Source organism: Triturus cristatus, chromosome 6, assembly GCF_964204655.1.
Source record: "Triturus cristatus chromosome 6, aTriCri1.1, whole genome shotgun sequence".
Lineage (NCBI taxonomy): Eukaryota > Metazoa > Chordata > Amphibia > Caudata > Salamandridae > Triturus > Triturus cristatus.
In genome coordinates, this window is record NC_140589.1 from 101,892,545 (window position 1) to 101,906,247 (window position 13,703).

General features: G+C 47.9%; 1 protein-coding gene across 1 annotated transcript in view; it reads right to left on the reverse strand.

The window, feature by feature from the left end:
* The window catches only part of LOC146816438 (calpain-1 catalytic subunit-like), a 476,307-nt gene that overhangs the window by 151,695 nt on the left and 310,909 nt on the right, over positions 1 to 13,703 (reverse strand). The window contains exon 7 of the mRNA XM_085610281.1: positions 5,258 to 5,376. Within this exon, the coding sequence (XP_085466407.1) occupies positions 5,258 to 5,376 (119 nt within the window). The remainder of the gene's footprint in view (positions 1 to 5,257; positions 5,377 to 13,703) is intronic.

Here is a 13,703-nt window from a genome sequence, read left to right on the forward strand (position 1 = left end):
ATAGTCTCAAAGAATTCGATGACAGGTCCTTACATGCTCAGGGTTTCTGGAACATCTGCCCCTCAAGCTCTAAGAAGATTGTCTTCGGATCAGTAAAGGACTGAAAACATATCTTTCTGCGTGGCCCTCAAAGAAGCTCTCTTCATCTGCACCGCCACCTGAACACAGTCCTCAAAGGCCAGACCGTCTCATCACTCTGGAAGTGGTCAGAAGCCTACGACCACCAAGCGGTCTGGTACCAAAATACTGAGTCTTTGATACCACGCCACCTACATCTCGAAGCAAACATATCGACCCGGAAAGTAAATACAAAGGGAACCTTTTCTCTTAGTGTGACTGTAACTGCAACAACCATTCCTTCCACGCAAGGCATGTATTCAAGCTGTACCCGTCAGTGTTGGCTAAAGCCTGCGAGGAGTTCCGATCAGCCAAGCAGCGATGGTTTACATTTCTGTATCTGTCTGATGGTCATTCGAAGAGCTTATTGGAGCCGGTGGTTGCAGGTGGGACCCACAGGCACTGTTTTTTGGGGAAAGGGACATATTGTTCAGCATGTGACTTGGACCAGAACTAGAAAGAGGGGCAATGAAGGAGGAGGGAGAGAAAGACGTGAAAACAGTGACAAAGGGAGAAAGCAGGGATGGAGAAGAACTTACAAGGGGGAGGTAGAAGGGCGGGAGGGTTAAGTAGAGGGTGAAAAGAGGCGTGAGCTGTAATCAAAGGGAGACCGCATCGGTATTCGGCAATCGAGACATTCGGCAGCAGCGCCGGGGGGCTTTTGAGAAACTTTGGCCCCCGGTACTTATTATTTTACTAATTAAGCACAGTGTACATTCTCATGACTAAAGAATCCTGCATCTGTGTAATTCCATTGTTTTAGTTTCATCACATGATCTCTATTGGAGTACTGTATACATAAACCTATAAGTGTATGTCCTGTCTCCGTTTGTGCAGCTTATGCTTATTTGGGGTGCCAAGGAATCCCTTTGTCATCCATCTCTGGGATTCACAGATATTTGTTTCTCTTGTTAAGAAATACTTTGCAGACTTTCAATTGGTGTGTGGGCAGAATTTCTTTAAACTTGGAACCATTAGCTGAGAAGTTCCTATGGTTGGCCAGAACTTGGCTGTATTGGATCCACACAACCTAAGGAAGAGAACTCTCCAGGGGAACTTTTTTTTTTGGCGGAGTTTTATATAGCGCAAACTTGACCCGAATCCAACCAGGTATCAGAGCGCTTTACATAGCACCAGTTACGTTACATGAGGACACACATTCATTCTTTGTTAGGCACGGGGAGATTAAGTGATTTGCCCAGAATCACAGGATGTTCAGCGTCATTACCGAGACTCAAACCCAGTCCCCCGGGTCCGAGGTCGAGCGCCCTAGCCGTTAGGCCAACTCCTCTCCCCTAGGGCTTGGGTAGAGACGTTAGTCACGCCCATCAGGTTAGACAGCAGAGCGCACTTTCCAGTTTCGTGAAATACAAGTCTTGTTGTGTTTATTTACTGTATGGAGATGCGCAGAATCTTGTAATTAGTCATACGGGCAGGCGACACTGGGATAAACCGCTTAGGGTAGGTAGGGTGGGAGAGGAAATCCAGGATACGAAGATTTGGAAGGGTGTGTTTGTGTGATCCATGGTACAATGCAGTAAGCTCCAGAAAGTGTTTGGAAAAGGGCAGAGGCAAGACGGAGCCTACAACCCCAGCACAGTTCCAAAGGGGCGAGTGTGTGACTCAAAGAGGAACGCTGGCGCAGCCACACAGAAACCACCATGAGACTCAAGTGGCTGTGGAGTTTGGAAAGCAAGCTTGTATACAAGCAAGAACAAAACTGAAGATGAGAAAGACCTATCAGTTGCATCCTTACTCTTCTCCCCCACCCCCTCCATGGGAAGTGCTGTGACGCCTTGACTCGTTACTGGCTGTGAATGAGATCTTAGTGAGGTAAATGGGTCCGAAAAAGTCAAAACTAGAGCAAACCCCAGCTCAATGGACTCCAGTCCATGCCACGTACCACCCCTATGGAGAACGCATGCGCAGTTATATGGACCTGTGGGGGTTAGACTCCCTGACGAAGATGAGGAAGTCCTTTCCAGCAGAAGGTACCTTTCATCAAGCGCACTTAAATATTGAAGGACCCCCAACAGCTAGACAAATGAAGATCAATGGCTTGTTTTCCTACATTGCCATGAGGAAGCCAACACACCCGAGCAAGAGTCTGACACGGGCAATGAAAGAGAACCACGAGAAAGGCAGACGCCAGTGACCCATTTAAGGGACATGGTGAAGGCCTGTACTCTTATTGCCTCAGTTTACATGAGAGAACCTAGAGCTGGCCGATGAAAAGACGGACAACACATTCAATGATTTAGATTCCCCAAGCCAGCAGTGGACCCCGGGGGTGCACCAGTGGTGATACCGCAAGCTGCAAAGCACGCGATGACTTGAGTGCCACGCGCAAGACAAGAGGCCGATGCCACACCATCACCCTCATCCCCCAGGGCCCACTGCCACTCAGCACCCAACCAGGCCGGAGCTAGCCATCGGAGCAATAGGACGTGTACAATTCAGAACTCAAATACTTTATTTTGACAGTCAAGTCCACTAAAGTGCCAAGTGCCATAAAAATAGATTAAAAAGAAGAATTATTACATAAATTTAGTCCTATTATGTTAAAAAAAAGTAATCGGCAAGTAGCAGATTCTCGATCATAAAGATTCAAACAATTCATATAAAAGAGATAGTTTCAAACACATTTTTGATAACAAACATATGATATTTAAAATGTATCTTTCCGATAACATATAAAACAGCAACTTTTCACTCTTAACGATAGATTACAGCGCCTCTTAAGGGGAGCATAAAGTGATAGTCAATGCACGTTCCTGATGCAGCCAAATCATTTTAGCGCATCATTAATAAACTGAGACCAAAAATCTATTGCATTAAAAACATAAGTGAGGCACTTGTTTCTACGGTCTCTACCTGTTTTTATGTGCGCTGTACAGAAGATAGGAGCCCGGGATCTGAGTAAAGCGAGTCATCTACGGCTCGATCATTTGTAACCAGGACTCAGAGCTCGCCCTAGGGCGCCGAGACACTGGAAACAAAGGCTTTATTCCTTAGTAATCTGTCTGCTGAGTCCAGAGATGTTTTAAGTTTGGAAGCCGCCTGCGGCGGAGCATTGTTCAGGTGATAACGGACAGCCGCTCGGATGGTCCGTTATCCTTCTTTACTCCGCTGATACCAGAGAAATCTTCTGCGCTCCTCAAGGAGGGCAGGGCAGGGCAGGGCAGGAGTGAGAACGATTCCTGGAGAAAGCCACGCGAGCGGCATGTTTGAGTGTCGGGTGGATATGCCCATGGAGGTAATGATGAAAAACAGCCCATGCGGAGTTGGCATAATGTCTCTTTATGATGCGGTGAAAACGGTTCCAGGAGGTATTTTTGAAACCCTCTCCTGGCATGGCGGGCAGGAACGAAGGCAGCTTAGTCTCTTCCGGGGAAAGCCCGATAATGGGGCAAAAGATTCCATTTGAACCTTTCTATTCAAGGCTGCTTTGCATCATGGGTGCGGTCTTAAGTTCCACAGATCTGCAGCCCTATTCGCTCCAGAGCGTCAGGAAGGGCGCGGCCCAAGCGCTTGATTGGTGTGAGCAGGTGGCAGTGAAACCTCCAGCCAAATGACATTTTTCGGCGATCCCAATTCCGCTGCACATGCTGACTGCATGAACTTTTAGATGCAAGTAGTTGATCACTAAATGCGGATTCCACCCTGATCCGGGCTGCAGAGGTGCCATACGTCAGGTGAGCAGTGATCTGAATACTACACTCTGGGCTGCTCAGGAAGACGCCCAATCTCCCCGGAAAGCCTCCGTCCCGTATGCCAGAGTTCGAATGAGTTTGGCAGGGACTGTTTCCGGCAACGTCTCAATGGAGTTCAATTTTGTACTTCTGAAGATTGTTCGGAAGGCAAATTGTAATGACGCCAATTCCGGTTTTAGCGAGTTTAGGTGTATTACGACCATACCCCGGGATGGTCCGGGTTCTACTATCAGACAGAGAGCAAGTGAACTTGAAAGGCACGCCAGAAACATCCAACACACGTCTTCATCCAGTGATGTGGATGATGCCCCAATGAACCCATCCAATGCCCTCCGTCCCCAGACTCAGGGAAGGAAGTTGCGTCGCCCTCCATGCCCCTTGGTCCTCCACCGATCTTAGAAACATCCATTGACAGTTTCCCAATATTCGGAAAAATCCCCTGAAATTTTGTGAAGACTTGCAAACTGTATTTGAAAGTAGTCAACCCAATTGGACTGAGGCGAATCAATTGTTGCGTCATTTTATGCCAAGTGACGTCAAGGATCGCTAGTTAGCATAAAGTGGGCTCGAAAGGCTTCTGGGAATCCAACTGCTCTCACCGCTGTGACGTAAACATTGGGAAATACTGTTAAGTAGGCCTATCCAGTGAAGACTTATTGGACAAAGATTAGTAACTGTGAACCGGATATGGGTGACTCTCCGGTCTATGATCGTAACCGTTTGACAGGTGTGTTTGAAGGTTATTCAGGTCTTTTTCTGGGCTGGGGGTCTGTTCAGGAAGCTGTTGGTGGTGCTTTTCGTCAAGGTTTGCGGCCCAAGGTGCAATGGCAGCTTTACATCATTTGAATTGCCATTTGAGGCCTGTGGGGTACACAAACATCTCTGCAACAAACTTATATTACCTCACTGAACTATCATACCGGAAAAGAAACCTGTAATATACGAAAGCAGGCACGAGCGATTCTAAGTCGCCCTTGGGAATGTCAGCCCCAGTAAGTAGATGCAGGTATTCTGGATTACACCTTGAATGGCCCTCAATAAATGCCTCCAAAAATCTGCACCTCTTTGGCCAAATGTGTGGGAAACTGCGGAAAAATGTTCCAGCACCCCTGCTCCTGAAACCTCCAAGAGAGAATCAGACTTGTAATCATTTAAAATTCCAAGAGAGCCAACCTCCCAAAAGAGGTGTTTGATGGATAATTGCCGCAGGGCTTCAATAAAAGCCCTGAGATCCTCCGCACTAAATCAAGGCATCAGTGGCTTCCACTGTACAACAGCTTGCTGGGCGTAACGGTCCATCTCACATCCATCACTGATGGAGCGACCGTGCCTCATGATGTTTCATGAAACCCCTTGGCCAAGATGAACAGGTACTCGGGCGTTAGAGCCTTCTTCTCGGCCCACAATGCTCTGCTCTCAAACTGTACCTGGAAGTGGAAGATCCCAGCATAATCGTCCTGGAATCCCTGCCCATGAGGGACCACTCGATGCAGAAGGTCTTCATTGAGGGTGAGGGATCCGATGGCAGCCAGCAACCAGCAATCACCTACAACACAAGCGGAAATGAGCATGAGAAGGCGTGCATGAAGAAAGGGCAGCTGCTGAGCACAAGAGCAACAATTGTAGAGAATAGCAATCACTGAACCTTAAAATAAGTCATTTTCAACAGCTCGTTCTCAGAAGAACTCATTTATTGAAGTACAGGATATGAGAGTGATGAAGAAAAGATTTCAATATGGGCGCACAGAATTCCCTTACATTGGCACAAGGCAAAAGCAGGGGGCCACCTCGAGGCCATATTAGGGAACAAAGGGGGCTGAGTGGATGAAAGGGGATCCATCTCCACCTGAAAAGCTTGCGGTTTGTTCTTATTCATGCTTTTTGAGCAAAAGACTACTGAACTTTGTGGATGCATTCATTCCTTACTAATGGCTCGATTGCCTTTTGTTTTTTTGCCCAGCTTACAATAGACCAAGGAAATACTGGTTAGCTCCACTTTGCAGAAATCTGGGTATAAGGAGCCACTTGCATTCGTACAGAATATTGAAAACGAGTACCGCCCCCCACGTAGTTTTTGCAGTTGCCAAATTTATAATGGCTATGTGGCAGATAAGGACCAAATTATTAAAAGATTGAATAATGCTGTAATCAATTGTAATTGCTCTTTGTGATTAGAAATGCTATGTATATGGATTTTACGGGTTTTAATGGAATGATTTTATATATAGCGGATGTTTTATGTTGATATTGTATTACTGTATCTTTTATGGCCAAAATGGCCGAAATAAAGAAAGAAAGAATATACAATAGTGACATCTACATCTCAAACAAATTTTTTTTAATGTAAACTGTTTTGTAATATTAAATCTGTATTTAAGTAATAGCAGGCATTTGCACAGTCAACCGGTCTCACTCACGTAGTGGGTTTGCAATGCTCACTGTTTTCAAAACAGATGCACGCACATCTGCAGCAGCCACCTTTAAATGGATTTTCTTCTGCTCTAAGAAAATCCATTTGAAAATGGCTGACACAGATACATACACATCTGCGGCAGCCATCTTTGATTGTATTTCTTAAAGGACACAATATTTCATGCAAAGAAGCCCACCATGGATGCATGCGTCCACACTGGCGGCTCTCTAGTAATGGTAAATAAATATAATCAATGGTATGTATACAGTGTATACACAATGTAATAATAGTCCACCCTTAAAGGCCCAATGCCTTTAACATATGCTTTTCACAATAAATCATCCATGCCTACTGCCTGTTCATGGTAAACAGATCAGATATGCATCTGACATAGTTGTTTCCAATTAACGAAGCAGGTCTTTAGCCTTTATCACTGGCATGTCATGATCAACTCTCACTTACTGCAGTCGCGATCGGCATGGCTCGCGGGTAGCGGTACGGGCGTGGGTGTCCGTGTCTTGCACGGGATAAGGGTTTGGGGAAATCAGAAATAAAAAAAACTAACCTCGAGGCCGGGTTCCGTGTCTTCACTGCCCCTGTTCTCCTGCCTCCGACAGGCACAGGAAGCAGGCAGCGAGGCTCCCACCCTAAAGCCAATCACAATGCTGCAATGCAGCGTTGTGATTCGTAGGAGCCGTGACACAGCGCTCCGCCAGGGGCTGGAGGGGTGGGCATGTTCTCCATGAAGGCTGTAATGCAGCCTGCATGGAGAACAGGGAAGTGCGCATGACTGGTTTGGGCAGCTAGAGAGGGTCGACCAAACTGCAGCTGGGGGGCCCCCGCACCGCGGGACATGCGGGGGCCTGCGTTACGCCCCTGCCTACAGCCTTTATTGTTAACTTGTCACCACAATCAGCTCAGGCCTACGGTATTAGACATTAGCTTTCCAACAAAGCAACCTTCAGAAATACACTTAGAAAAATACAAATCTATACAAAATGAAAGCTGGAAAAGTCATCATTAGCAAAAAGATCCTCACGGTGCAAATCATACGCCCACAGGGTTCATCCGAGGGTCAACCTAGACCGTTGCCGTAAACAGTCATCTGTGAGATTCAATGTAACAAAATACCTTCCTACAGGATTTACCACAGTGTAATAACAATCCAATCTCAAAGGTCTATTTATCGCCTTTAACATGTGTGATTTTCACAATGAATACATCAGAACTACTGCCTTTGTCTATTATTTAACATTAAACAGATCAGCATGGATTGTTGGCTTGTTACTATAACTAGCTGTAGCGTTCTGCTTTTTAAGCATAAATGTTCCGACAAAACAAAAAGTGCAAATTAAGAACTTTTTCAGTGGAAGCACACACCTTCTGCGCCAGCAAAGGTTAATAGAGTGGAAGATCATCATGTAGGCGGAGCCTAATCCCCTCTATCGGCTGCTGTTTACTAAAGCTCCTTTTCTGGTGACCCCATAAGATCGAGCAATAGGTGCGCGGTTAAACTAGACCTTTTAAGTGTCTCAGACAGAAGTCCTGAGCAAGCACCCCTTCCCATAACCAACCCCCCCCCCCCCACCATTTATATAATTGGTTCTGACTCCAGTAAGGATTGCTAGTGCTGGGAAGCCAGATTTTGGTAGCTATACGCTTAATAAATACTGGTTACTAATAATGTATCATTCCTTGACTATTGCAATCATCTTCTGGTAGGGCTGCCTAAAAATCTCATACAACTTCATCAGGTCATTCAAGAAACGGCAGCAAGGTTAGTCTTAGGTTTAAATAAGAAGGTCTCCATCCCCAAGCACTTGTAGAAACTTTTTTTTTTTTTTTTTTTGCATTTTTTTTTTTTTTTTTTTTGATTTCCAAAACCTTTATTCAGCATAAACATGTAATACACAGCCCTATGCCTACAACCAACCCGTGGCCGGCAGCGTGGTACAAGAAGGAGAATGAATGTTAAACACAGCTGCCTGCCTACAACCCACCAAGGGCCGGCCGCGGCATAGGAAACGAGATAATCAGCATGCCAGTACAAGAGACCATCACCCCAAATACATCTGCATTGAAACAGTCGACCCGCAATAACATGTAGCAGTGGTATAAAGGCATCTATCTGTAGCGCCCAGGGGGTCGTCCCAACTCTCACCACAGTTCACTGCCTGGCCGATGGGCAAAAGGCGAGCCACTACCACGGGAGCGGTATCTAAGAAGGTTAAGGGGAGGGCGGGAAGAGAGCCCGCTACGTCTGTGGATGTGACAGCAGGTATACCTGTAAGGGACCCCAGATGTCAGTCGGCCGTGAAGCAGAAGGCAGGAGTTCAGCATATCTAAGTAAAGTATCCTGACAGTGTACCATATCATCAAGCCAATCCTTAAACCTGGGAGTTCTGCCCCGTCCCCATCTGCAGGCTATCAGACGTTTCGCCATAAGAAAGGCGATAGTGGCAAATCTGCGGACTGGTTTTCGTATAGTTTTTGTATATCCCAGGAGTGCCTGTGCTGGAGAGGGTGTCAGTGGGACATCTATCATTTCGGAAAGGCCTGAAAAAACCCGCTGCCAATAGTCCGCAATCTCCCGACATCCCCAAGCCATGTGGAGAAAATCCGCCCCTGGAGCGTGGCAGCGCCAGCAGAGATCATCTTCTCGAAGGCCCACCCTATGCATATGTGCTGGAGTACAATAGAGTCTATGTAAAAATCGATAATGAATCACTCTAAATCTGCTACTGGAGGAGATCTGTTCTGTTTGTAAGCAGCAGTAACTCCAGAAGTCGTCATCTACGGGGAGACCTAGGTCCTCCGCCCATTTTATACGTGCACTGCAAGGGGAGAGGTCTAGGTTAGCGCGGAGCGAGTGGTATAGAGTAGAGACTGCATGAGCCGGAGTGGTAGCCTTAAGTAGGCGATGCAAGGGTTCGAGTGTGGGCGGCTCGCTAGGGAAGTCCCCTGTCAACGCACGAATACCACTCCGAAGCCTGGTATAAAGGAAGGTGTCCATGAAAGTGGGTGTAGAGTGAGTGAGCATGTGAGACTGGGAACGGAATTGTCCAGTATGATAGAGGTCCCCCCATGTTGTAATGTGGAATTTGGCCATAAAGTTTTTAAACAGCTGTTCCTGTAAAAGGGGCAGCCGGGGATGGTATGCTAGGGGAAGCAGTGGGGAATAGATAAGAGGTGTGCATGCCACCTTCGCAATGTATCGCCACGCTAGAATGGAGCTCGAAATTGTGGTGTGGTATGTCGCATTCGCCTCTGGTGTACTGAGTATCGTTCCTTCTAGCGGAATAGGCGCAGCTAGCCAATGTTCCACAGCCGTCTGCGGCAGGAAGGGCGTGGGGCGAATCCAGTGATAAACGTAGTGGGCTTGCGCACTGTGATAATACAGTTCAAAATCAGGAAGGTCGAGCCCTCCTTGCGCGAACGGGCGAGTCAACACCTCCCAACGAAGACGCGGCCTCCTCCCTCCCCAGACCAGACGAATGAGCTCAGACCTCAAAAGACGAAAAAAGGATCTCCCCGGGTAATATGGGATGTTCATGAACAGGTACAGGAGTTTGGGAAGAACCACCATTTTGATTAAGGAAGCGCGGCCCGCCAAGGAAAGGGGCAGCGTGATCCATCTAGATACGCATGCCTGGAGATAATCAAACGTGCGGCCATAGTTCATCCGCATCAGCTCTTCTCGGTCATGGGAGAGGATTATGCCCAGGTATCGGACCTCCTCCATTTCCCACCGTAAAGGGTAGTCCAGAGGGAAAGGCTTGGCGGACGCAGTCAGTGGAAATATAGTGGATTTACCCCAATTGATATGGACACCAGACAGACCCGCAAATCGGATAAACTCACGGAGGATAGGATTGAGATTGGTGACAGGATCGCGTATGTAGAGTGTGATGTCATCCGCGTAGAGGGAGATGAGAACCTCTCGCTGAAGACAGCGCAGCGCCTTGTCTCGGTGGTGTTGGCGGAGACGGGCCGCCAGAGGCTCCATAGCTATCGCGAACAGCAGCGGGGATAGTGGGCAACCCTGCCGGGTGCCCCTCGATACCACGAAGGCGTCCGATACGCGCCCATTCAACCCCACCTTAGCGACCGGTCGGTCATATAGGAGATCAATCCAGCGCGTGAAGCCCAGCGGCAGTCCCATGTTGCGCAAAATACAATGGAGATAGTCCCATTCCAGTGAGTCGAAGGCCTTGGTGGCGTCCAAAAAAACAGCCACCAATGGCAAGTCCGGATCTACATTATGCAGGATGGAGAATAGCGTCCGGAGATTATTGGAGGTGGCCCTGCCAGGGACGAACCCCGCTTGATCAGATAGCACCAGGCCTCCCAGTAGCAACTGCAGCCGGTTAGCCAGTATTTTGGTAAGGATTTTTGCGTCGCAATTAATGAGCGAGAGCGGGCGGTACGAGTCGCAGCAGTGAGGTGGCTTCCCGGGCTTCAACAAGGAGGTAATCAGTGCCTCCTGCATGGATGGAGGAAGTGCGCCCGACTCATGAGCCTCCATGAAAACCTCACGGAGCACCGGAGCAAGGATGTCGATATACGCCTTATAGAAGTCCATAGGCAACCCGTCCAGGCCTGGGGCCTTTCCCGGAGCCATCTGTTTGATCGCGTCTTTAACCTCCTCCAGGCCTACCGGTTCCGCCAGGAACTCTCTGTGACGGTCAGAGAGCCATCCCAGTGTAAGCTCCCTAAGGTAGTCGTCAATGTCGAGTGCGCCCACCCTGGTAGTGGAGTATAGCTTCGAATAGTGTGTGGTGAAGGCCGCAAGAATCGAGCGCGTGTCTCGTAACGGAGTACCATCCTCCCCCTCCAGCTCCAGCACAAAATTAGAACCTCTCTGAGGTCGGATCGCTCCCGCCAAGGATTTACCGGGTCGTTCCCCTTCCCCGTACGTACGGGCCTTGAAGTATTTGCCCCGGAAATTCACCTCTCTTGCAGCAGTGGACATATAGTCCGATAGCGTTTCGCGGTACTTTGCCTGCGCATCTGCATTGGTGTTGTAATCAGGGCTGCGTTCCAGAGTGTGGAGTGTAGTTTCCAGTTTGCGCAATGAATCCCTTAAAGACCGTAGAACACCAGAGCCCTTGGAAATGCAGAAGCCCCGTATCGTTACCTTTAGCGCCTCCCAGAGAGTGGCCACCCGGTCCACCGTCCCCCTATTGTGGGATAGGAAATCGTCTAGTTCGTGACCCAATTCCGTTCTAAATAGTTCGTCCAGTAAGATAGTGGGTTGGAGTCTCCAAGTCGGAGATCTGCCCATGATGTCGGGGAGCCGGAACTCGGCTAATACCGGAGAGTGATCGGAGTATGTGCGGCTCAAATGTCGCACCCCTATCAAGGAGGGGGCTAAGGTAGGGTGACCAGATTCTCAAAACAAAAAACGGGGACAGGTCATAGACATAGAAGTAGGACTACCGTTTGCAGTAACCATCGACATAAAGGTAGGACTATTTGACAGCTGCCATGGACATAGAAAAGGGACTATAATGACAGCTCCCTCCACAGACCGAGATGAAGCATTACAGACGACAAATCAGAGGTCTTTTATTGGTTGTAACCATTAATTCCATTTAAACTGACTTTGCCTCAACATTTGCTATAGTTGGTGACCACGGCTTTAGTGCTGGTGGCGCCCTGTGCGACAGTGTTTGTTGGCGCCCTCCAAGACCACCTCCACCACGGATTCTCTCGCTAGCACCCTTTAACAGTGACCAAGTCTCCATAACCACACTCTCTCAGATGCATTGAATTAGTTATATAGCGCCACTCATACCAGTGTAGGGTGTCCGAGCACTTCGCATCACACACACATTACACAGAGACAATCAATCATGCATGTGTAATCAGTGTATAGGAAATGTTACATAAGCCAAAGGACTAAAAGTGTAGGGAGTCACATGTCATCCATACTGGTAGGCAGTATAGTTTAAGAGTGCTTTGTGTGGAGAAGCACAAACGCAGAGTCGAAAAAGAAACAGCATAGTTGGGAGTTTTCTTTAATAATAAGAATCGATTTCTAGCCAAATTATCCCTTTTTGCAACATTAATCAATGCTCTAATAATGTATACTTTGCAGTGTGTATGCAGTTCTAGGATGAAAGTTAATAGCTCACTATTCTATATCAGGACTTTAAGTTATAAATTGCAAGTAACAAAAGGATATCTCTTTTGAAAGCAGTAATCTGCTGATCTGTTTACATCACACGCACTCTGTAATCTACTTGGTACAGGTTCTTTGCAGCAGGCATGTTAACCCTCTACACTAACTTCACCGAAGTCAAAACCTCAACTATACAAAATGCTGATCTCTCTCCAGGAAGATTATTAATCACACGAGTTATCTTGACATTTATGTGAGGCCTGGTAATTGCTGGGGGTAAAGAAACGCTGCAGCAGGTGCTTCAAAAGCATAATAAACTTTAAAACACGGCGCCCCCAGGAAGCCAGCACCCGGTGCGGTGGCACCGCTCGCACCGCCCTAAAGCCGGCCCTGGACACGAAGTACAAACAGGTTACTGTTTCTAAACAAGGATATAAGCAGGTCCTGCAAGTAGCCTTTTACAAAATAAAGACATTCAAAGACGCACTGCCATCAGTAGCTGTTGGAGCAGGAGCGCTGCATTAACAAAACAAAGGTATCTCTGGAAGCACCCTAAGTGACCGGCATTCAGGTGTGAATGTATGCAGATTGCATCCTTTGACTTCTCGGCCTGGAGACAGAGGTCACATTCAAAGCGCTGAACCTCGCGCTGTGGAATGAAAGGAGCACCTCTCCCCACCCCCCATCCCATTCAAAGCCCGATTTCCCTTCCTGCTACAACGCTCACCTAAACGTCACGCTTTAATCAGTGCAAAGAGAGCATGCACGCGCATGCTCAAACAACCGAAACAAATGAAAAACTGGGACATTTGTATGTTTAACCCGGACACTGTTTAAAAACCCGGACATTTCATTGAATTGGAGAAAAGTGTCGGGACACGGGGACACTTCTCCAAAAACGGGGACCGTCCGGGGAAAACCGGGACGTCTGGTCACCCTAGGCTAAGGCTTTATCTACCATTATGTAATCTAGTCTGGCCCAAGTTGCATGTGCATGATTCCAGTGTGTGCCTTCCATAGAAGTCGGGTGTAAGTGCCGCCAGGTATCCACTATCTCATGGGTGACGCATATGTCCCGCAGGTATTTGTGTGTGTTAGTGTAGTGGTGCGGTGAGGGGTTCGACCTATCCAGCGCGGGATCCAGGACAGCATTGAAATCCCCCCCCCAGAGGAGGTGTGTGGACCCCACCTCCCTGACCTTGTTCCAGAGAGCAATGAAACTGCTCGGATTATCACAGTTGGGGCCATAAGAGCAGGCGAGAGTGATGGTCTCGGTCCCTATCCTACCCCATGTTATGCAATAACGACCTTCGCGATCAGTGGCGGTGCCCATGGG